The 22,754-nt window shown below is 60.8% G+C and overlaps 1 protein-coding gene and 1 long non-coding RNA gene across 2 annotated transcripts; both read right to left on the bottom strand.

Moving 5' to 3' along the window:
- Window positions 1-1,639: 1,639 nt before the first annotated feature.
- On the bottom strand, window positions 1,640-2,289 carry LOC112814054 (uncharacterized). Its single transcript, XR_003205646.2, has 2 exons — window positions 2,038-2,289; window positions 1,640-1,907 (listed from the first exon to the last, which is right to left on the bottom strand). It is a non-coding gene; the product is annotated as an uncharacterized lncRNA (long non-coding RNA).
- A 4,392-nt stretch (window positions 2,290-6,681) lies between these two features.
- COL1A1 (collagen type I alpha 1 chain) lies at window positions 6,682-22,698 on the bottom strand. The gene is made up of 51 exons (XM_025859370.2): window positions 22,485-22,698; window positions 20,771-20,965; window positions 20,643-20,677; window positions 20,500-20,535; window positions 20,301-20,402; window positions 19,425-19,496; window positions 19,136-19,180; window positions 18,919-18,972; window positions 18,669-18,722; window positions 18,088-18,141; window positions 17,914-17,967; window positions 17,552-17,605; window positions 17,417-17,461; window positions 17,246-17,299; window positions 17,090-17,134; window positions 16,876-16,929; window positions 16,511-16,609; window positions 16,377-16,421; window positions 16,182-16,280; window positions 15,996-16,049; window positions 15,746-15,853; window positions 15,612-15,665; window positions 15,248-15,346; window positions 15,061-15,114; window positions 14,869-14,967; window positions 14,229-14,282; window positions 14,030-14,083; window positions 13,868-13,921; window positions 13,710-13,763; window positions 13,210-13,254; window positions 13,019-13,117; window positions 12,637-12,744; window positions 12,093-12,200; window positions 11,836-11,889; window positions 11,617-11,670; window positions 11,283-11,390; window positions 11,141-11,194; window positions 10,963-11,016; window positions 10,650-10,811; window positions 10,449-10,556; window positions 10,224-10,331; window positions 10,064-10,117; window positions 9,849-9,956; window positions 9,418-9,471; window positions 9,198-9,305; window positions 8,848-8,901; window positions 8,451-8,558; window positions 8,077-8,359; window positions 7,746-7,936; window positions 7,191-7,433; window positions 6,682-7,086 (listed from the first exon to the last, which is right to left on the bottom strand). The coding sequence occupies exons 1-51, from the start codon at window positions 22,573-22,575 to the stop codon at window positions 6,940-6,942; spliced, it is 4,383 nt and encodes a 1,460-aa protein (XP_025715155.1). The 5' UTR covers window positions 22,576-22,698; the 3' UTR covers window positions 6,682-6,939.
- Between the last annotated feature and the right edge of the window lie 56 nt (window positions 22,699-22,754).

Raw genomic sequence — 22,754 nt, 5'->3', positions numbered from 1 at the left:
CTCCGGCCCCCTGCTTCCAGGGCACCCTGCACCCACCCCCATGCCCTGTTCCAGGCTGGCTTCCCACCCTAGATAGAAGCTCCAGGAGGGCAGGTTTCCGGGGGCCCTCTGCAGATGGGGGCAGCGCCTGAGCACAGTAGGTGCTCAGGAAGGTGGCTCTGATGCTCGGGTCTGGGTGTGCTCAGGAAGCTTAAGGAAGTTGCTCTTCCTCTCTGAGCGAAGGGGGTGGGCAAGGCCATTGCTAGTGCGTCTGCCATTATGTTGGGGTTGCCCTGCCTGCTGGGCTTCCCATCCCCGTTAGTTAGTTAGTTAGTTATCCCATAAGCATCTCCAGAGGCGGGCAGAGGCTCAGTGCTGGCACAGGGGAGGTGCTCAGTAGTTTTTGACCGAGTGCCTGTAGGGGTGGCCACCCCCCACCCACACGAGTCCTCTGACAAGACAGTGTCTCTGTCTCTTCATTTCCTCCTTTGCCTCGAGGCTCCTCATCTGGCCGAAACCTGGACTTGCGCAGAGTCTGCCTTGGCTGGAGGCTCTGAGCCGCCAGCCTGCTCTCCGGGGTGCCCCTCCTCCATCCCTGTCCCCTTGAGGAGGGGGCTGCCCTCTCCGGGTCTCTGCGCTCCTGCCCGGGGCAGCCAGGGCTGGGAGCGTTCCCAGCCAGCCCCTTGCTTCCCTCTGGGGCACGGCTTTGCCTTCAGATCTTGGCTCTGAGGAGCACACGGGAGCCTGGCTGCTGGCCTGGGAGGAAGTGGCCCAGACAAGTAGCTGGGAGGATGGCGTGACTGCGGAGGACACCAAGCCTGGGCACACACACGCGCACACCCAAGCGCCCTGGCAGCACGTGGGAAGGGCACGGCCGGACTCAGCACGTCTCTCCTCGCTGGGGGGCGAGCTCCCACAGCAGTCACGCCCAACCCTCCACAGCCACGGGAAACCAGCCCCTGTGGCCCCCGAGTCCCCTCCACCCTGAGATGCAGCCTCATGCCCTGCGCCACCCTCGGCTCCTCCAGTCCCACGGCCAGCACTGCCCCGAGAGCCAGGGGCCTCCACCTTCACCCTAAACAGGGCCCCACCGTGGCCTGACTCTCCACCTTCCCTCAGGAGCTCTCAGTCCGGGAGGAGGATGTCTGCCCGAGGGGAACACAGGACCCTACCTACAGCTGGCTTCAGTCCCCACAGGGCCTGTGTCTCCCCAATTCTTCACACACACACACACACACACACACACACACACCATTTATAGGGTGGGTTTGTTGGGATTTGGGCTGAGTGAGCAGGACTCGAATCGCAGCTCTGACAGTTCCTTTACTCATAAGACATTAATCATAACTGCCTGGGGGCTGTTGGGAGGATTTGGGAGCCCCAGGCGAGTGCCCAGCGTCTGGCAGCTCCCAAGAAAGGAGACATTATTACACATGAACCCTCGCGTGAGCAAGGCCAAACCAGAGGCCCGTGGGGTCCCCCTGCCCCCTGAGGTCCAGCTTAAATGAGCTCCGTTTACGTTCTATGCCCTGTGAAGGCTCACGCTCTCCTTCTAAGTCTGGGGTGGAGGCTGAAGTTCCCGTGCTTCCTGGTGCTGGTCTGCTGGCCAGTGAAGTGATATTCTGAGGTATATTGGGTCAAATAAAACACGTTATTAAAATTAACTTCATCTGTCTCTTTTTATTGCCTTAATGTGGCTGAAATGAAAAATTACATCTGTGGCTCGCATACTATTTTTACTGGGCAGTGCTGGTTTCACGGCTCTTCCTTTATCTCCACTCCAGACTGACCCAAACCCAGAACTCGGCCCCTTTCCTCGCTCCCTCTCCAGAACACCGGCTTGTACCAGACCTCTGTGCATGCATGAATTTTCCGATGGCTGGAGGAGTTGCGGGGGGCAGGGGTCTGCCCCACAGCAGTGAAGTCACCTAGAGTGTGAATATGTGGCCTCTGTTCTGAAATGTGTCATCCGGCCCATCCTCCACTTCCTCCCATGGCCTCCTGCCGAGGCCGAGAAAACCCTACTCGCCCGCTGGCACCTGCAGGCGCCACACTCACCTCCCTCCTGGGCTTGCTGTGCATGTGCTCTGCAAAGGCCTTGAAGGCTCCGTGTGCAGAAGGGTCTGATTACCCTGCTAGACCAGGGCCATCCTTCTCCCCAGGTCTTGCCCCCTGGTCCGTGGACATCTCTCAGCTGTACCTGGAACCCTCTGGAGCGCACAGCAGGAAGGGGACAGAGACACGCGCTCACCAGCGCTAGGGCTCCACGGGCCCTGACACTTTAGGACGGTGGTCTCTCCCCACACCCAGCCTCTCCTGGTTTTTCCCCCACATCCTCCCTGATCAGCTGCCCCCATTTACCTGCAGGCCCTCCTATGCCCTCTGTCGCGCCTATGCACACACACGACCCTACTGCTAGACCCTTACCTTCTCAGTTCACACAGCATCTCTTCTGCCCCCGTGTGTGTGGGGAAGCAGTCCTCACATACACAGACGCCCCCACCCCGACCCTTCCCCCACATACCCGCCCGCGTGTGGGGCCCCTTTGAACATAGCCACGTTTGTTTATGGGTGGGCAGACACATTCTTACCCACCTCACCCACTGACACAGCCTCCCACACTCACAGCCCCCGAGCAGCCTTCCCCTGTGGCTCCTGGTTTTGAGAGCAGCCCCACACTTCCTCTCCTGCCCTACACACGACTCCGCTTGTCCCCCTCACCTGAGGCTCCCACACTCCAGCTAGGCGGCCCCCCCAACAACCTCTCCCCTCCTCACCCTCACCCATGTCCATCCAGGAAAGTCTTGGAGGCACCGAGGCAGCTGGGGGTAAAGAGCTGACCCCAAAGAGGAGGGGACATCCGCCATGTTTCAGTCAGGACAAAATCCTGCCAGGAGATGGGCTCCCCCCACAAAAGGGACCCAGGATTCTGAGAGAGCAGCAACAATAAAAAAAAAATCCAAACGAAGCCTCCTTCCTTTCTAGAATTTTCCATCTGAAGTTGACTGAGAAATCCGCCCTAGGAATGTGGTCCATCTCCTCACAGAGAAGACAAAGGTGAGTCCCGTGGAGCCTCGGCAGGAGCAGCCGGTGCTGTGCCACGACGCGGGGGGCAGCCGGGGTCTGGGGGAGCGGGTCTGGGAAGCTCTATTTAGGGCCGCCGTGATGTCAGCAGAGAGGAGGGCTTGAGTCGGGGATGTGGTACAATGGCCCCTTTGTCGCCCTCCCCTCCGGCCTGCACACACACTGAAACCGCATTCTGGCCTCGCACCACAGCACAGCCCTGCCACACGGTGTCACCTCATGTGCCCTCCCACGGGCGTGTGCACACACGCACGCATACATTCATGCCCCCGTGTGTGGATTTGTGCATACCTAGTAAGAGGCATATTCACTCATTTGTCTAGAGATGCCCTACACGGTGGCCACTAGCCGCTTGCAGCTATTAAAATTAATTACAGTTAGATACAATTTAAAGTTGCGTTCCTCCATGGCACTACCCACATGTCAAGTGCTCCCGAGCCACGAGCCACGTGTGGCTAGTGGCTACGCTGCTGGACCCCCGAGAGAGTGTGCCGCGAGGGTGCAGGAAGCACTGGCCTGGGGCCTTCCACTGCGGTCTGCCCCCCCATGGGGGCTGGTTTTCATTGCTCCTCCTCTCGCTCCTGTACACAACGGCCTAGGAAGCCCCCCTTGCCACCTCACGCTCTCGCTTTAGTTTCCCCAGTCTCTAAGCAGGGCTCTGTGCCCAGCCCTGGATGGCACGCCTGGCCTCTGGCCTCAGTCAGCCCCGCTGGGCCTGGAGAACATAACAGTGGAAAACGTGGAAAGCGGCAGGGGAATGAGGGGACATGTGGCCTGGAGTGTGGGGGGCTGAGCAGGCAGAGGTGAGGGCTGTCAGCTCAGGCAGAGGAAGAGGCATAAAGAAAGGCCTGGATGTGGAGAGTGGGGTGCATACATGAGAATTGTGGTCACCTTTTCTGGCTGGTGTGATAGGTGTGGGCAAGGGAAGGGACAGTGAGAAGGGACATGTGGGTAGCAGCCAAGTAGAGCCTTGGTTGCCCCCTGGGGGCGGGGGGGGCCTGCTGGAGGCTGGGGTCGATGGGGGTTACCGAGGCATCACCCATCCATCACCACACAGGTCGGGTAGTTCGCCTACGATGAAACCCTCATTTATGTGTCATAATTTCTTAATCACTCGAGACTAATTCCCTTTCTACACTGTCCAGATTGTGGTAGAAGAGCTAATGATGAATTATTGAAGCACAATTAACCGTCATGGCCACTTGTTGACAGCAACGGAGTTAGCGTCGCTGCCGATGGCCTCTTCCACCCCGTTTCCCCGAGATCTGAGGGAGGGACGGGGTGGGGGCGCCTTTCCTGCCTTGAATGTTTAGGCCCCGAGACCTTGGGTGGGTGGGTGGGGGGCACAGCTTCAACTTCTCCCTGTCTCCAGGTCTCTGGGGGTCTGGTCTGCTCCAGGCTTCTGGAAACCTCTGTGGCCCCAGTGACTGCTCACAGCTGCTCCCCTTCCCTGAGATTAGGGAGCTGGCCAGTCACCGTCCCTCCAGGGGCCTCCGGTTCTCAGGTAGGCGGGGGTAGGGGCCTCCGGTTCTCAGGTAGGCGGGGGTAGGAGCAGGCAGAGGGGAAGGGAGAAGGCAAGGGAGGGAGGAGAAGGAGGCAGAGGAAGCAAGAATTTTTTAAAAAGGATCAGGCCTGGGCAGGAGGCAGAGGCTGGGCCAACGGACCTGCTAGGCCACCCGGCACCCAGGTGTTATGGGGACTTAGAAGGCCAAGAGGGACCTGGTACCTGCCCAGCAGGGTCAAGGCCTGTTGCCAGCAGGACAGCACCCTGTTAAGGGCCTTGACTGAAGTTCTCCGAGAGCCCTGGGGAGGCTCCTCTGAGGGCAGGCCGGCTCCCTCCCTCCTTCCGTGGCTCCAGGCAGACTCAGGGAGGGACCCTGAGGGAGGGACCCTCAGGTGTTCTGTTTGTTGCTCCTTTGGGGGAGCTCAGAGTGAGCGAAGAGAGAGGAGATGCCAGGCGATCCTCCGTGTATGCCCAGGGAGAGGCCTTGCTGAGGGGCTCCCGGGTGGTCCTCGCCTGTCCCACCTCCCTCAGCCATGGGCCGGCCTCCCGATGTCCCCCCCCAGCCCCGTGCCCCGGCCCCCCAACCCTGCAGGGTGCCCGCAGCCTCGGAGAGCGGAGCTGATGGTGTTGATGGAGAGTGGGCCTGAGGTCTGGGCAGCCCAGGATCTGAAGCGAGGCTTGTGTGCACGTGCGTGTTGCCGCCCGTGGGGGTGGTCTGTGTGGCACTGTGAGGAAGAAGGGCATTTGGGAGATATGCCAGGAAGGCTGCATGAGGGAGGGGGGAAGGGTTAAGGCATAAGAAAGGCAAAAGGAAGGGGGAGCCGCTGTGGAGGGTGCTAGATGAAGAGGAGGAGGAGGGAAGGGGCAAGAACAGGAGAACCCGCCCGCCCCCAGCCAAAGCGCCCACCCCCGGCTCCCCACCCCGCACGCCCCAGACTCCAAGGCAGGAAATCAGGAGGCCACTGCAGATATGTTTGGGTCATTTCCACATGCTTTATTCCAGCAATCAAAATAATTAAAAACATCTCAAATTATTATACACATACAAAATAGGTACAGAGTCTTGCTTCCTCCCACCCCTAGGGGGAAAAACTGCTTTGTGCTTTGGGAAGTTGTGCTCTGAAACCCAGAGAGAGAACACAGGGCAGAGAGGCCGGGAGGATGGGGTGCAGCTGAGGAGCGGGTTTCAGAGAGAGAGAGGGGGAGAGAGGGGGGGGGGGGGGCGGAGAGGGGGTGGAAGGGAGCACTGAGCTGCGACACTCTCTCCCCCCAAGTTAAGTAGCACCTTTAGAAAATTCACGAGTCCCCATCCGCAAGGAAAAACAAAACAAAACAAAACAAAAAAAAAAAACCAAAGAATAAAAAAAAGACTTTGAACAAAAAGGAACATTTGCTGGCCTGGGGCGTGGGGTGCCCCAACTTCTATAGCACCAGTCATTCCTTCCCCACCCCACCCCATCACAGAGATGTAGCACCTTTGATATAAAATGGGGAGCCTCTTCCGCCCTGCCCCCACCCCCACCCCCACGCAGTTGCCCCAGTGACACACGGAGACAAGAAGAGGTAGTCCTTCAGCAACACAATTACACAAGGAGCAGAGCAGTCTCTCCCACCCAGCCCTGTCGCACGGGGGGACTGACACGTGTCCCCGAATGATCCGATGCTTCCTTCCGCTCTGTCGTGGCCCCTCCTGACTTTCCAGCAAACCCGGCAGGCAGCGAGGGGCCCGTGGTCCCCCAGCATGCCCCCTCGGAAACGAAGAGGGGATTGTTGCAGGAGCCACAGGGATGCCAGATGGTGAGGCTTCTTTGGCAGTCTGAGAACCTCAGGTCCCCCCAGGGTCTGGGGGTGCTGGGTGAAGGGAGTGGGCTGGGAGTGTGGGGGTCACTTGGGCGTTTTAGCATTGCCTTTGGTTGCTGGGCAGACAATGCATTGTTTCCTGTGCCTTTTGGGGAGACTTAGATTTGGGGAGCAGTGGAGGGGAGGCCCCAAGGAGGGATGGAGAAAGGAGCAGAAAGGGCAGTGTTGGGGTATCATAAGCCCAACGGGCAGAAAAGGACTTACCCCCATATGGGTCTTCAAGCAAGTGGACCAAGCTTCCTTTTTTTAAAAAGTTATTTATTTTTTTTTTTTTTTTTTTTTTTTTTGGTAAGGTTGAATGCGCTTTTGGTTTTTGGTCATGTTCAGTTGGTCAAAGATAAAAACTAAGTTTGAGAGATGAATGCAAAGGAAAAAAATATTTTCCAAAGTCCATGTGAAATTGTCTCCCATTTTTTGGCTTTTTGGGGGGTTCAGTTTGGGCTGTTTGTCTGTTTCCAGGGTCAGGGGTGAGGGGGTTGGGTGGGAGGGAGCCGGGTAGGGTGGGAGGGAGTTTACAAGAAGCAGACAGGGCCAACATCCATGCCGAATTCCTGGTCTGGGGCGCCAACGTCCAATGGTGCCACATCGATGATGGGCAAGCGGGAGGTCTTGGTGGTTTTGTATTCGATCACTGTCTTGCCCCAGGCTCCGGTGTGACTCTGGGAGACAACGGGAGAGGGGTGTCACCGGGCGGGAGCGGTGGGGTGAGGGCAAGAACGGCCTGCCAGGAAAGCCAGAGCCCAGACAGGGGCCGGGGACTCACCGTGCAACCGTCGTAGGTGACGCTGTAGGTGAAGCGGCTGTTGCCCTCGGCCCGGATCTCGATCTCGTTGGAGCCCTGGAGGAGCAGGGCCTTCTTGAGGTTGCCGGTCTGCTGGTCCATGTAGGCCACGCTGTTCTTGCAGTGGTAGGTGATGTTCTGGGACGCCTCGGTGGACATCAGGCGCAGGAACGTCAGCTGGATGGCTACATCGGCAGGATCGGAGCCCTGGCCGCCGTACTCGAACTGTAGGGGGGTGTCGGGGGGGGAGGAGCAAGTGAGCGACCACGCTGGAGCCTCTAGTCCCAGCCTCCCTCCCTGGAGTCCGCTAAGAGCATCCCCGTGACCCCTCTCCCATCCAGAAGTAGCACCCCTTGCTCATCCGTGGGCACCCTGTGTCTGAGCCAGAATCAAGGACCCAGGACTCCTGCCTCCCAGCCCAGCTCTGTCCGTCCCCCCTAGCAGAGGTCTAGTCCCCCCAGGACCTCCCCTCCGGCCCCTTCTGAGCTCTGGGCCAGCCCCATCTCGGGAGAGCGGCTCCAGGTCCAGCTGACACACCTGGAATCCGTCGGTCATGCTCTCGCCGTACCAGACGTGCCTCTTGTCTTTGGGGTTCTTGCTGATGTACCAGTTCTTCTGGGCCACATGGGGCTGGGTGGGGTACACGCAGGTCTCGCCTGTCTCCATGTTGCAGAAGACCTTGATGGCATCCAGGTTGCATCCTTGGTTGGGGTCAATCCAGTATTCCCCTGCGGTGGGACAGAGCAAGATGGAGTCAGGGGAGGTATGGGCGGTGGGGCACACGTGGGCATCTGGGCCCCTCAGGGCTCAGCGCTGTCACGGCAGCGGGAGGACGAGGAGGCGCGGCGCCGCTGGGGCAGGCCCTCACCGCTCTTCCAGTCAGAGTGGCACATCTTAAGGTCGCGGCAGGTGCGGGCTGGGTTCTTGCGGCTTCCTTCAGGGCTCCGGATGTTCTCGATCTGCTGGCTCAGGCTCTTGAGGGTGGTGTCCACCTCGAGGTCACGGTCGCGGACCACGTTGGCATCATCGGCCCGGTAGTAGCGGCCGCCATCGTGAGCCTTCTCTTGAGGTGGCTGGGGCAGGAAGCTGAAGTCGAAACCGCCGCTGGGAGGACCGGGGGGGCCGGGGGGTCCAGGAGGGCCGGGGGGACCCTGCACAGAGAGGGAGAAGAGCCGGGATTACCAGGGTCCAAGCGCCCTCGGGGTTGAGGGCCACGGGTGGATGGGATGGGGGGCTACGTACAACAGGACCAGCATCACCAGTGCGACCACGAGGACCAGGGGGGCCAATGGGGCCTGGGAGACCGTTGAGTCCGTCTTTGCCAGGAGAACCAGCAGAACCGGGGGGACCCTGAAAAGGGGAAGATGGTTGGAGGAAGCCTGCTAGAAAGCACAGGACCACCAGCCCAACTCTGTGGAGAAGCCCACCAACCTCCCTGCCTGGCTTGGCCTCCACGGTCCCATCCTTGTTCATTCCCACAGTCAGGCAACAATAGCCAGGGTTCTTCTTCCCTTCTCCCAACCCCTGCCCCCAGACCCTTCGACAGAGAGATGGGGACACCTGTGTCCCAGACACAGGGCCCCGAAGTGAGCCTGGGCTTGGGCCCCAGCAAGGGAAGCTAGATAGAGGCATGACTTACTCGGGGACCAGCAGGGCCAGAAGCTCCGGAAGGACCCTGTTCACCAGGAGAGCCCTGAAGGACAAATGCAAAGGCAGTAAGACCCCGTGTGGGTCAAACATGGCCAGCAACCTGCCCCCTGCCCCATTATTCTGGACCTCTAGTCCCAAGGTGTCCACAGGCTAAGACCCCCTCCACCCCCTCTGTGTGTCCCTCACCCTCCCAGAAGCCCCTTGGAAACGTCCATAAATCTTTACACCTCGGTCCCCGCTAGGGAGGAGAATGACTATCCAGAGGGGAAACTGAGGCAACATCCCCCCTCATTGTATAACAGGGCTCAATGGCAGCTGGGGGCTGCTGAGCATACTCACGGGAGGACCAGGTGGACCCTGGAGACCAGAGAAGCCACGGTGACCCTTTATGCCTCTGTCACCCTGTTCGCCTGTCTCACCCTTGTCACCACGGGGACCTTGGGGTCCCTAGAAGAGAAGAGGGACAGGCTGTCAGATGGAGGGTTCATTAGCACCAAGTGGGGTGTAGTCCATATCTGGGCCAGGTACGATGACATGAGCGCCAGAGCCAGGCACTTACAGCGGGACCACGAGCACCCACGGGGCCGATCGGGCCGGCAGGACCAGCAGGACCCTGGGGAGAGCACAGAGCGTGTTAGATCCTGCTACGGCCTGAGCTGTGGATGAAACCACCCCGTGGCCATGGCCGTCCTTCCTCACATCCTTTCCCACCACGTCCATCCCTCCTGAGCCCCAGATGAAACTTCAGGTGAATCCAGGCTTCGTGTGAGCTGCGGCAAGCACCTGGGGACAAACCCCATTTCCCAGGGGAAGTGAGGGCCCATCCGGGAGAGGGGCCTCGAGGCCAGGCTGTGGCTCAGGTTTTCAGGGAGGCCAGGGGCCCTCTTGCAAGACCCCCTCTCCTCCCCCAGCCTCAGTGAAGTCAGATGCCCACGGGCCAGCCCGGAGAGTGTCCGGCCCGAGATGACTGGCTAGAGCCCAGCTACTTACAGTCTCGCCACGGTCGCCATTTTTGCCAGCAGGGCCAACGGGGCCAGGGGCTCCAGGAGCACCGGGAGCACCAGGGGGTCCAGAAGGGCCGGTCTCACCACGGTCACCCTGAGAGCGGCAGAGGAGAGGACTAGGAGTCAGTCCCCGCTAAAGGGGCCAGGCTGGGGCAGGGGAACGGCAGGTGGGGCCGTGGCCCTGGGGAGCAACCATCTCACCTTGGGGCCAGGAGAACCATCTCGTCCGGGGGAGCCTTCAGCACCAGGAGATCCCTGCAGAGAGAGAGGGATGGGTGAGCATCAGCCAAGGAAGGGAGGCTCAGGCAAAGGCCAAAATGGCCTCACTGAGGGCACTGGCAGGGGGCTGGTGACTGCTCACCTCACGTCCAGACTCGCCAGGGGGTCCAGCCAATCCAGGGGGGCCCATGGGACCAGGGGGGCCACGCTCACCACTTGCTCCAGAAGGACCTTGTTTGCCAGGTTCACCCTGAGGGAGAAGAGAGAGTCAGGACAGAGACGGGGTCGGGGGAGGGCCCTGGGCCTCCAAGTGCACAGTCCCAGTGATGGTTGTTCTCAGGGTTCCCTGAGGTGAGGGGGCACTCACAGAGGGGCCGGGAAGACCAGGAAAGCCTCTCTCTCCTCGCTGACCGGGCAGGCCCACCACACCACGCTGTCCAGCAATGCCTTGAGGTCCGGGAGTGCCGGGAGCACCCTGGGGGGGCAGGGGGAGGTAAAGGTGAGGTGCCTTGCAGCCGCTAGGGAGCACCCCCCACCCACTCGGGACCCCTGCGGAGTACGCGCTTACAGCAGGTCCGTCAGCACCAGGGGACCCCTTCTCGCCAGCAGGGCCGGGGGGACCGGGGGGGCCGACTTCACCGGGACGTCCGGCGGGGCCGGTCTCACCACGGGGGCCTTTGCCGCCTTCTTTGCCAGCAGGGCCAGGAGGGCCAGGGGGTCCAGCATTTCCCTGGGCAGGGAGAAGAGGGGCTGTCAGATTCCAGTGGATTCTGGAGCCCCACGGAGGCCCGCAGAGGCCCACCACCCTCCCCTCACCTGGGCCCCTCACCGCCCCACCCCCACCCACCCAGAGCAGCGGCTTCTCCACCACAGTTACTTACAGAGGGGCCGGGGGGGCCGACTCGGCCAGCAGCACCAGGAAAACCAGTAGCACCCTGGCAGAAGAGGACAGGGAGTTCAGAGGGAGAACAGCCTGCTCAGCTGGCCCGGCCACCCTCCCTCCCTCCCTCCGAACACAGGTTGGAAGGACCCCCAGGAGAGAAACAGGGAGATACTCACAGGAGGACCGGCACTGCCACGAGCACCTTTGGGTCCAGGAGCACCAACGTTACCCTGGAGGGGAGCACAGCGCCCTTAAGCCCGGGCTGGTCCCATGGCCAGGCCTGCCTGCAGCTGGGGGCCCGGAGGGGGAGATACTCACAATGGGGCCAGGGGGGCCAGTGGGGCCAGCAGGGCCAGGGGGGCCAGCGTCGCCTTTAGCACCAGCATCACCGGGTTCGCCTTTAGCACCAGGTTGGCCGTCGGCACCCTGGGGGAGGAGGGGGAGCGGTGAGCGGGGTACGGCAGCGCGGGGAATCAGGTGGTTCCGTGGGGCTTGGGAAGGGCCACCACTCCAGGAAGAAAGATGCTCGAATGGGACACCATCCCCTCCCCCATCCCTCCCTGACTCCGGCCCACGCCTCTATCCTTATGCGGTCTCCCAAGGTCCCAGGTCCCAGTGGGTGATCGAAAATAATGGGGGTCTTGGTACTCACAGGGGGGCCAGCGAAGCCAGCAGGGCCGGGGGGACCAGGCTCACCACGGTCTCCCTAGAAGAAAAGGAGGCAGATTGGAGTAGGGCCCTGGGCTGGGGTGGAACAGAGTTGAAGGGGAAGATGGGCCCCGAGGAGTATCCCCCAGGACCCAGAGCAGGTAACAGTGAAGGTGGAAGAGGCGGGAAGTACGAAGCCCAGGGCAGAGTGCCCTGTACTTACGGGGGCACCACGAGCTCCAGTGGGACCAGCGGGGCCGCTAGGACCAGCTTCACCCTGAGAGGGAGGGACAAGAAGCTCAGGTCAGGGACGCACCCTGAGCACGCCCAGCAGATGACCCCAGGAGAGCCTCCCCTCCCTTCCGGTCCTCCCACCTTCAGGTCACCAGCTCCGAACGGCAGGACCTGCCTCCCCACAAGAGCCATGCGCAGCCTTGCTGGGGAGGCTGTGTGTTAGGGAAGATGGTGGGGCCACCTCACCTTGTCACCAGGGGCACCAGCGGGGCCAGGAGGACCAATGGGGCCAGTCAGACCACGGACACCATCCTTGCCAGGAGAACCATCAGCACCTTTGGGACCAGCATCGCCCTAAAGACACAGGAAAGCCTGAGACTTCCAGTGGGGGACAGGGAGGTGACACGGAGCATGTCTGGGACTCCTCCCCAGCTCTATCCTGCCCCGGCCTGTGCTTGGAACTCAAGATCTTTCAGAGGAAAAGGTTCCAGTGGGGCTCTGCTGGAACTTAGGGTAAGAGGCCCATGCCTTGTGTAGAGGGATGTATAAGGGATCCCCCGTCCAGGAGGTCACCCTTCCTCCCGATACCGTGGTAAGTCACAGGGAGAGAAGAGCCTGGATAGGGTGGTAGAGGATTTATCAGCGAAGAGGCCAGAGGGGAAGAAGGGAGGGTTAAGGAGACGAGGTAATGATCCCAGGGAGGGCAAAGAGAGAGAGGCTGGAGCATCCAAAGCAGAGGGAGACAGAGGCGGGGAGCCCTACACGGCTCAGAGGAGGGGGGTTAACTCACTCTGTCACCCTTAGGGCCGGGAAGACCAGCTGCGCCTCGTTCACCAGGCATTCCCTGAAGGCCAGGAGCGCCCTGGCTACCTGGGGCTCCGGGGGCACCAGCATCACCCTAGGTGACAACCAGGAGGACTGGCATGAGGCATGGGGTCCCAGGAGTGGATCACAGCCCCGAGCCCCCTCTTGGTACTTCCCAGTCTCGGTGCCCAGGACAAAGATAAGCACCAGCTAAGAGAAAAGGCTCCCAGCCCAGAACTTCGGGCTGCACATGGACCCCACCCTGCCCTGTCCCTCTGCCACCCTTCACCCACATCTAGGGGGCTTTGGCCACAGCCGGACACCCCCACCTCAAGAGGGGCTGGACCTGGTCCCCCTGCTGCCCTCACCTTAGCACCATCATTGCCAGGGGCACCGTTAGCTCCCCGGGGACCTGCGGGGCCGGGGGGGCCTTGCACGCCGCGTTCACCGGGGAAACCTCTCTCGCCCTGGAAGGGAAGGACAGGGCGCGTGATGGCCGCTCCGGAGACAGGGCCAAGCGTAGGGCATCTTGGCAGGAGCGGCAAGAGGCTCTACTTACTCTTGCTCCGGAGGGGCCGGGGGCACCAAGGTCGCCAGGAACACCCTGAGGGGGAGGGAAGGACAGAGAGTGAGCCAACCACACCTTGACCCTCCCCACTAGAAAGCACTCTTGTTCTCCTCCGGGGGCTGGCCCCTGGGCACTGCCATTAGAGACCAACTCCTTCTCAGCACTGAACTGGGCATATCCCTCTCATCCTCCTGGGGATGTGCCAGAGACAGCCCCCTCCCCAAACTCTGGACTGAGGGAAAAGTCAGAGTTATGCCTGTAGCTCTAAAAAAAAAGTCACCGGGACCAGCAGCCATGCAGGGCCGTCCAGAATATCATGCAGATGTTCTGCTCCCTGCTTCCCTCTGGGTGGCTCCCTTCATGACGGGAAGTCCTGCAGGGTGTCTAACCTGGATCCTGCTAGCTGCTGCTTATCCCTTTAGCTAGGAGGGCTGGCCTCTTCCTCAAACGCCCTGCGTTCCCCACCTCTCTGGCTGCCTGCTCCCTCATACCTGTTCACCGGGCTTGCCTGCTTCACCAGGAGGACCAGCGGGGCCAGGGAGACCCTGTAGGTGGGAAATGGGGGAGGCAGGGAGAGGGTGGGATTAGAATCCGAAAAAGAGCCAGGGGGACCCCAGCCCTTCAGCCCCTGCCCGGCGGGAGGCCTCACCTGGAATCCGGGGGAGCCAGCGGGGCCTTGTTCACCTCTCTCACCAGCGGGGCCCTGTCACAGAGAGCACGCTGTGGTCACCAGAAGGGCCAGGAGCAAAGGGGGACAGGGAGGGTACCGCCCCAGCGTCCCCTCCCCAGGCTGCCTGTCAGGGACACTTACAGCAGGGCCGGGGGCTCCCTGAGCTCCAGCTTCTCCATCTTTGCCGGCAGGACCCTGTGGGGAGAGAGCAAAGGACTCAGGGTGGGGAAGGGGGCAGCTGCTAGCGGCAGAGGGGCAGGTGGGGCGCCGGGCAGGGGACAGAGCAGATGTGTCACGAGCAGGGGCAGCAAGGGGACAGGGACCACGGGGAGATACTCACAACAGCACCAGGGGGCCCAGGCACACCTCGCTCTCCGGCCTTGCCAGGCTCCCCCTGTGGGGAAAGAGAGTCAGAGTCAACGGGGCTTCCGTGGGAGACCAGGCCTCCCGGGTCCTTCCAGGTTACCCCGAGTGACACTTTTTAAGGGGTTTTCTTTTCTCCCAGCTCTGGTCCTGGGGAAACGCTTTGCTGGCTGTTACAGCTGGTCCCTGCATGTCTCCCTGAGCCCCCTCCCCCAGACCACATGTCCCTGAGGCTGCTGCCCCCACCCCCACCCTTCCTTCTTGCCACCCTACGCCTATGGTGACCGGAGCTGCAAAGGGCTTCCATGTCCTCTGGTACCTCCTTTTCAGCCTGAAAGAACCCACTAGGATTTAGGGGTGACTATCACCTAAAAGGCCCCATTCTACCCCTGGCGGGGGCGGCTCCAACAATACTTATTTCCAAGGAGAGAGCAATGGGAGTAGAGTCAGGAGAGGTCTCTCATTTTATGAATAGGGACACTGAGGCCCAGAGAGGGGCAGTGAGTGGCCTGAGGCCACACAGCAAGTCAGTGGCAAAGCTGGGACTGGCGCCCAGGACTCTCATCTCCCAGGAGTGCCTGTCCCTGGCTCTGGAGCGTTCCTCAATGAATACTCACAGCAGCACCTTTAGGCCCAGGAAATCCCATCACACCGGCCTGACCACGGGCACCGGGGGGGCCTGGGGGTCCGGGGCGACCATCTTGACCAGCGGGACCCTAAGGATGGAAGGCACAGAATTGGAGGTGAGGACGGAGGGTGGGTGGTCGGGAAGGCGGGAGGGGCCCCCGGGGCGGGAAAGAGATACTCACAGGGGGGCCAGTTTTGCCATCTGGACCAGGGCTGCCGGGACTTCCAGTCAGACCCTAGGGGGAGGCGGAGAGGTGTGAGCCAGGTGGGGAGGAGGGGAGGGGGCACCTCAGGAGGCAGATCCGCCGTTCTGCTCCAGGGCACCCCGTTTCAGACCCGCACAGGACGGGCAGAGGGGCCGGGGCTCACCTTGGCACCAGGCAGACCAGCTTCACCAGGGCGACCAGCTTCACCAGGAGAACCCTTGGGGCCAGCGGGGCCGGGGGAACCACGTTCACCAGCGGGGCCCTGGTTGGAGGAGTCACAGGGACAATCAGGGTCTCGGGTCTGGGCTTCTTTACCATGGGCCAGCGTCTTATTCCTCCCGGTGGGGGCGGGGGGCGCGGGGGGTGCTCTCAGGGGCACTGGTAGCAGGGCGAAGGTCAAGGGCAAGCCCAGCGTGGAGAGAGAGTCTGCAGTCACAGCCTGGAGCAGTAAGGACTGGGGCTGGACGTGGGAGAAGGGAATGCTCGGGGCACAGCGGGGTCGCAGCCCAGCTGTGACGGGCACTTACCTTGGGACCAGCGACGCCGTCTGCCCCAGGGAAACCACGGCTACCAGGGCCACCCTGCAGGAGGAGGAGAGGCCGGTGAGCTCCGACACAGGGGCACCAGGCGGGCGCTGGGGGGCAAAGAAGGGGACACTTACACGCTCGCCGGGGGGTCCGGGCAGGCCGGTGGGTCCAGGTTCACCTCGGGCTCCTCGCTTTCCTTCTTCCCCAGCAGGGCCAGGGGGGCCTTGAATACCAGTGGGGCCCTGGAGAGGGCGGAGACCGGGGGGCGGCCTGCAGTGTGAGGCGGGGGCTCCCACTCCCCCCATCCGGGGTCTCCCTCCAGGGCTTCCCAGGGCAGACAGGCTGAGCTGCGGGAGGAGGTGGTGGGGTGGGGGGGACACTTACGGGCTCTCCCTTGGCACCAGTGTCTCCTTTGTTCCCGGGAGCACCAGGTTCACCCTGCACGCGGGAGGAAAGAGGATGAGCCGAGAGTCGGGGGTACTCAGCTGTCCTGGATCCTCCTGCTGCCCAGGGGAGGGCCCCACCGGAGCCAGCGCGTGGGGCGGGCCACAGTGACAGAGGGATACTTACGCTGTTACCCTTGGGACCAGGAGGACCACTGGGGCCCTGGGGTCCAGAGGGGCCTCGGGCACCAGGGAAGCCGGGAGCACCAGCAATGCCAGGAGCGCCCTGTGGGAGGCAGAAGAGGTTGAGCCCGGGAGCCGAGGGCACGGGGCCTGCGGGAGGGGGGCACCGGGGCAGCTCTGAGACCCGCAGGGTACTTACGTTAGCACCTTTAGCACCCGGCTGTCCGTCAGCACCAGGGTTTCCCTGTGGCACAGAGAGAGGGGCCGGTGAGTGACAGGCCAGGACTGGGAACTGGGGGGTGGCCCCGGGGGCAGTAAGGAGGAGGCACTCACAGCAGGGCCAGCAGCACCAGCAGGGCCAGGGGGGCCAGGCTCACCACGCACACCCTGGGGACCTTCAGAGCCACGGGCTCCTTGGGGACCAGCTTCACCCTGGATGCGAAAAAAGGGACATGTCAGGAGCCAGCCTGGGAGCCCAACCTCACCTTTGGATGTCGGGGTGTGTGTGTGTGTGTGTGTGTGTGTGTGTAGGGCAGGGACAGGAAGACCAAGAATCTGGACTCCCAGATGGGAGAAGGGGATCCCAGGACAAAGGTGTTGGGGAATAGACCGCTCTGGGTCCCTCTGGTTTGGAGAGCAGGGAGATAGGCATCCCTTGGCCCGTGGGAGCTGTGCTCAGAGGAGGGCAGGGGGCTCACCTTAGCACCAACAGCACCAGGGAATCCAGGGGGACCGGCGGGGCCAGTGGGACCCTGGGAATGAAATGGAAATGTTAGCAAGAAGGAAGGGGACAGCTGCAAGTCAGAGCCTGGGACAGAAGAGGTCCTGGGATTCCGAGCCCCAAGCCCCGCCCCGGCCCGAGCGGAGAGCCTTCCCCACTCCCCAACACTGGGGTCCAGAGGTCATACTCACGGGGGGTCCAGCAGCACCAGTAGCACCATCGTTCCCACGAGCACCCTGCCGGAGAGAGGGGAGCCCCAGTTACATGCACTGAGCACGGGCCACCCGTAACTCATCAGGAACCCGTGTCAGAGCCCGGGCGTCCCCCAGGGGGCCAGGAGTACTTACAGCAGGGCCGGGGGCTCCGGGGCGACCTCTCTCACCAGGCAGACCCCGGGGGCCCTGACAACAAAAGCCAGGAAAGCCACGTGAGATGGGAGGCATACACTTTCCCCCCCAAACCTCATCTGGCCCTTATACCCTGCTCCCTCTCTTCCTTCTAGAACCGGACACACTCACCATCTGACCAGGAGCTCCGTTTTCACCAGGGCTACCGGGCTCACCCTAGAGAATGGAGACTGAAGTTAGGAATTCGTTCGTGGGGTGGGGTGGGAGGGGGACGAGGAGGCCCATGACATTCAGGCATCTTCTTACCTTGGGGCCAGCAGGACCAGCGTCTCCCTTGGCACCGTCCAAACCACTGAAACCCTAAGATAGGAAGGGCCAAGGTGAGTACCGATGGAAGCCCCACTCTGACCTGAGAAGGTGCCTCCGGGGGTCACCACAGGCTCTGTCTCTGGGCTAGACTAAACCCCAGCTGGGCCAAGAGCTCACGCAATCCCTTTACTGAGATTCTTTTCCCAATGGAGGGAAGTTCTTTCGGATGGCGACTCCCTATCCCTTGGGACTTCTGTAGCTTCCACCCTCCAGGGCGCACACAGGATCCTTTGGGGAGAGGGGCTGGAATGGTCGGGTGCTGGGACTTGGGGAGCTTAGATGGCTCAAAGGGGACTTACTCTGTGTCCCTTCATTCCAGGAAGGCCAGCTGTTCCAGGCAATCCCCGAGCACCCTGGAGAGAAAAGAAAAGGAGGAGAAAGGCAGGGCCATTAGAGGATGCCACGGAGGACCCAGCTCCCAAGTGAAGCCCACCTGTAGCGAAGTCCATGGCCAGCCACGCATCCCCACTCACCTGAGGTCCAGGCGGTCCACGCTCACCAGGACGACCAGGCTTTCCGGCTTCACCCTGGAAGGGAGAAAAAAGGCCATCATGCCCCAGCCCCCTCCCCGCTCCGTGGGCTAGAAAAGCGTGGAAGGTCTGAGTTTTTTAGTACTGTTGAAGGTCAGGTTTAGGAGCCCGGAATCTTATCTTTGAATTTAGAGCTCAGCTTAAAGCTACCGTAAAATCCTTGTTTGGTGAACTTTGAGTCCCTCCAAAGGTATTTCTGTTTATTTCTGTAGATGGAGAGCAAATCGAATGCCCAGAGCCATTAAGTCTAAGGAAGTCATTCACCCCATTGGACGGGGCTGGGGAATGCTTTAAGGTGGCTGGGGTGAGGGGAGGGCCAGTCACCTCCACTGGGGAGATGGGGAAACATCCCCCAAGGGGTGAAGATCATTGGTCAAGGGCAGTCCCGTGCATCAGGGGGAACTTGGCCTCCTTTCTCTGGGCATCACCCCTGAAGGTGGTGGGGCACTGGGGTGGAGATTACAGGGACCGAGCCGATGGAGGTGTTGGGGGCTAGATGGGATCTTCTGGCCTGGGCTACTTACATCATCTCCATTCTTGCCAGGGGGGCCAGGGGGACCACGGGGACCCATGGGACCCTAGAGGAAACAGGAAGAAAGGATATTAGAATAACCAGGATGGGGGGGGGGAGAAAGGGAAGGCCGGGATTAGAAGGAGGAGGTAGGGAAGACCCCAGACAGCAGGTGTGGAGGGGTCCTTCAGTAGGAGAATCCACGTATTTGTAGGAAGAGTGTGTATTTGTATAGAGTACACGTTGGGGGCGGGGGGGCTTACTGAGGCTCCAGGCTCGCCGGGCTCACCAGGGGGGCCCTGGAAACCTTGGGGACCCTGGAGAACAAGGAAAGAGGGATTCAGTTAGAAGGACAGGTCCCTACCAATCTTTCCCCAGATCACTAAGAGATCTCTCGGAGCACCTTCTCTACCCTCTCCCAATTGTCCCTTCTAAAGACCAAAGCCCAGGCTGGTACATGGCGACATCCTGGATACTCACAGGTGCACCGGGGGGGCCAGGGAGACCACGAGGACCGGAAGGACCCTACAGAAGGGAAAAGAAAAAAAGAGGCCATAGTGATAGCTCTGTAGGGAAGTGCCATGTGGGTGTGGTCTTGCTATCTCCCAGTGGTTCCTGTTGAGACCACCCAGTTGTCTTCCTCTCTGGACTTTAGGTTCCGAAGGTCGTCTTGACCTCCTGTAACACCCCCATATGGCACCACTGGCCCATCCTGCCTGGATCCCCACTGGCTCCTCTTCTGTCATCTCTGCCCCCGCCAGTGGCTCACCATGGGGCCAGGCACGGAGATTCCTCCAGTTGATTTCTCATCGTAGCCATAAGACATTTGGGGAGCAAAGTTCTAGAAAAAAACAAGAGAGAGTGTACGAGAAATCAGTGAATTGAAAGGCGGAAGATGTCACTGACAACAGGATGTTGACATATGCCTCCTGATGTGATGCACTAAGAAGGACAACATCACTTGTGAGATATTCCTGCCAAAAATGCAGGGCCCAACTCTAATTATGGGGACACATCCGGCCAACCCAAACTGAGGGACCGTCTTATAAAAACAATTGGCCTCTATAGAGCAACTGGCTTCTTAAAAAAATTTCCACGTCGTGAAAGATAAAGGAAATCTGAAGAACGTTCCAGAGTAAAGGAAACTGAAAACGCATGACAGTTAAATGCAATTCATGATCAGATGCTGTAAAGGGCATTATCGGGACATTGTTGAAATTTGGACCGGGACGATATGTTAGATGATAGTTACGTATCAATGTTAGAACTTTGAAATGTAATCATTGTGCAACGGTCACATAAGAGAAAGTCCTTGTTCTCAGGAAATACACACCAAAGTATTTAGGGGCGAAGGACATAACATCAGCAACTAACTCTGGCACAAACGGTTCAGAAGGAAAAATAGTGACGGTTATGTGTATACATAGAGACTGATAAAGCAAATGTGACAAACTGTGAAGTGTATGTGAGAGTTCTTGGCACTAGTCTTGAAACTTTTCTGTAAGTTTGAAATCATTTCAAAATATAAAGTATGCCATCTGCCAAAAAAACCCACAAAAAAAAAAAAAAAAAAAGAAGACGAAGAAGAACAGGAGGTGAGGGGAGCACACAGGGCCTGCCAGGGCTGTCTTAAGTCTTCACTTACTCCTCCGAGGCCAGGGGGTCCGGGGGGTCCGGGAGGTCCGGGGGGTCCGGGAAGTCCAGGCTGTCCGGGGATGCCATCTCGGCCAGGGGGGCCGGCAGGTCCCTGCAGCGGCGGTGCGGGGTGGGGGGGGGCGGTCAGCGGTGAGCGCAGGCCCGGAGCCACGCCCACCTGCAGCCGAGCGAAGGTCACGCTTACTTACCCTTGGACCTCGGGGGCCAGTGTCTCCCTTGGGTCCCTATAGGGTTGGGGAGGGGGGGAGAAGAAACAAAAGAAGCCGGGTTAGAGACGGGAGGCGCTTGAGGACCCTTGGGCGGGTGGCAAAAGTCGAGGGCAGCGGATTACCTCGACTCCTGTGGTTTCCTGGTCGGTAGGAGACGCTAGGGGAGAAGAGACGCGGGTGAGCGGCGGGGTCTGCACCGGGTACTCCCGGCGGCCCCGCCCTCCCCCAGCCCCAGGCCCCCCGACCGTACCCTCGCCGTCGGGGCAGACGGGGCAGCACTCGCCCGGGGGGACTTGGGCGCCGGGACAGTTCTTGGTTTCGTCGCAGATCACGTCATCGCACAACACGTTGCCGTTGTCGCAGACACAGATCCGACAGGCCTCGGGTTTCCAAACGTCTCGGTCATAGTACCTGAGGCCGTTCTGTACGCAGGTGACTGGTGGGACTGGGGCAAGAGGGGAAAGGAGGGGCTGTCAGCGGCGCTCGAGCCCCCCACCTCGGGGCTCCAGGGACCCCAGCACTGCCCGCCGTTCCCGTCTGTCGTAAGGACACTTTTAGATTTTCCATTTCCCGCCTCCTCCACCCCGTCCCCGCTCCTTTCCCCAAATCCTTAAAAGCTCATCTGCTCCTCATCAGGGCCAGTGACAGCGCCGAGGCGCCTGGCCAGGGCGGCCCTAACTCTTTCCAGTTCTCAGGAATTTAAACAAAGCTTTAAGCCAGAGTTGTTTCCAACTCCAACCCCAGCCCATCGGCGCTGAAGCCAAGTGAAATAAAAAAGCCACTAGGTGGGGGAGGGGAGGTGGGGGAGTGGGGAGGAGAGAGAACAGGAGGGGCCCCATCAAGCGGGCCGACTCGGGGGGCGTGGCATGGGTGGAGACGGGGGTGGGGTCGGGGGGGGGGACCGGTAGGAGGAGAGAAGGGAGGTCCAGCCCCCATTCCGCCCCATCCCAGGGCAGGTGGGATGGCGTAGGCGGGGCTAAGAGGATGGGGCGGGGCCTATTGGCCCGAGGTCCCGCCCAGAGACTTGAATTGTACCCCCAAAATAGGATACACCCTAACCTCCAGCGTCCAGACATCTCAAAAGCCCTCTCTCGGGACAACCTCTCTTTCCTAAAGCTAGCCAGGGCCTCTGGGTCACTCCTTAGCCAGAGAACCAAAACGTCCGCAAATAGTAATGAAATTAGCTAACCACGCCCACCGCGCGAGCTTCTACTCAGATGGCCACTAGGTGGCGGGCAACACCAAGCAATTTCCTGGGACCGGCCACTTTCTTTTAGAGACTGAGGCTACCCAGTCCCCAGCTTTATTTTCCAGGACTAGAGGTGGGGTCCACAACCGGCAATAACGCCCGTGCACTCGGTGTAGTTCGTGCGCGGGGAAGCGCTGGACCGGGAGGCGCGGGGCTCAGTGTGGCTCAGCAGAGGGCGCAAGGACCCCGCCCTGCCAAGTCCGCGCCAAAGTTTCTCATCCTCCAACCCGCCCACTCTCTGCGCCCCCTCCCCCCTCAGCCCAGCACCCCCGCGGCCCCAGGAACACTGTCTAGCCTGCAGAGAGGGCAAACAATCTTTCCTTATGAATCATCCCACAGCCTTCCCGATCGCTTTTACATCTTGGGCTCCAAACTCCCAGCACGGCGCCCCAGTCCCACCTTCGACGTACTTTCCCCTCACCCGGCGCCCATTCCCCCCCGTGGTACTCCACAGTGCACGCTCAGTACTCCCTCCTGTGCCAACTCCCGCGGCGCTCCATCCTCCCCTCTCACTACCCGGGGGCGTTCGTCTACACCCCCCACCCGGGGTGCACTGCCTTCTCTCCCACGGCGCCCAGGAAGAGCCCTCACCATCCCCCTTCCATCTCTGAGTCTCCGGAGCATCCCGAGTCTCAGCTTACGTCGTGGACCCCCGGGACCGAGCGCAGGGCAGGATACCAAGTAGCCCTGGACTCCCCAAAAGTTTGCGACTTACTGTCTTCTTCTTGGCCCTCCTCTTGGCCGCGCGTCAGGAGGGCGGTGGCCGCTAAGAAGAGCAGGAGCCGGAGGTCCACAAAGCTGAACATGTCTAGACCCTAGACATGTAGACTCTTTGCGGCTGGGGTGGGGGTTAGCGTCGGCTCATGCGTGGCCTCACACTCCGCGTGCCTCCTGCTCCGACCCCGAGGAGAAACTCCCGTCTGCTCCGACGACTGGCCCGGGCCCCTTTTATACCATCCTGACAGAGAGCGGGGAGGAACTCTGC

The sequence above is a fragment of the Callorhinus ursinus genome, unplaced genomic scaffold (genome assembly GCF_003265705.2).
Source record: "Callorhinus ursinus isolate GAN/ISIS: 27379988/994484 unplaced genomic scaffold, GSC_fseal_2.0 scaffold52, whole genome shotgun sequence".
NCBI classification, from domain to species: domain Eukaryota; kingdom Metazoa; phylum Chordata; class Mammalia; order Carnivora; family Otariidae; genus Callorhinus; species Callorhinus ursinus.
The sequence above is the reverse complement of the archived record's forward strand: the minus strand, read 5'-3'. Positions and strand labels throughout refer to the sequence as shown.

Excerpts from the sequence above, each read along its gene's own strand:
- COL1A1 (XM_025859370.2), bottom strand. The coding sequence starts at position 22,575 with ATGTTCAGCTTTGTGGACCTCCGGCTCCTGCTCTTCTTAGCGGCCACC. Across the intron at positions 19,497-20,300 it reads GACCCCCTGGCCTCGGAGGA|AACTTTGCTCCCCAAATGTC; the intron begins GTAAGTGAAGAC and ends GTTTTTTTCTAG. Across the intron at positions 17,300-17,416 it reads ACGGAGCTCCTGGTCAGATG|GGCCCCCGGGGTCTGCCTGG; the intron begins GTGAGTGTGTCC and ends TTTTGTTGTCAG.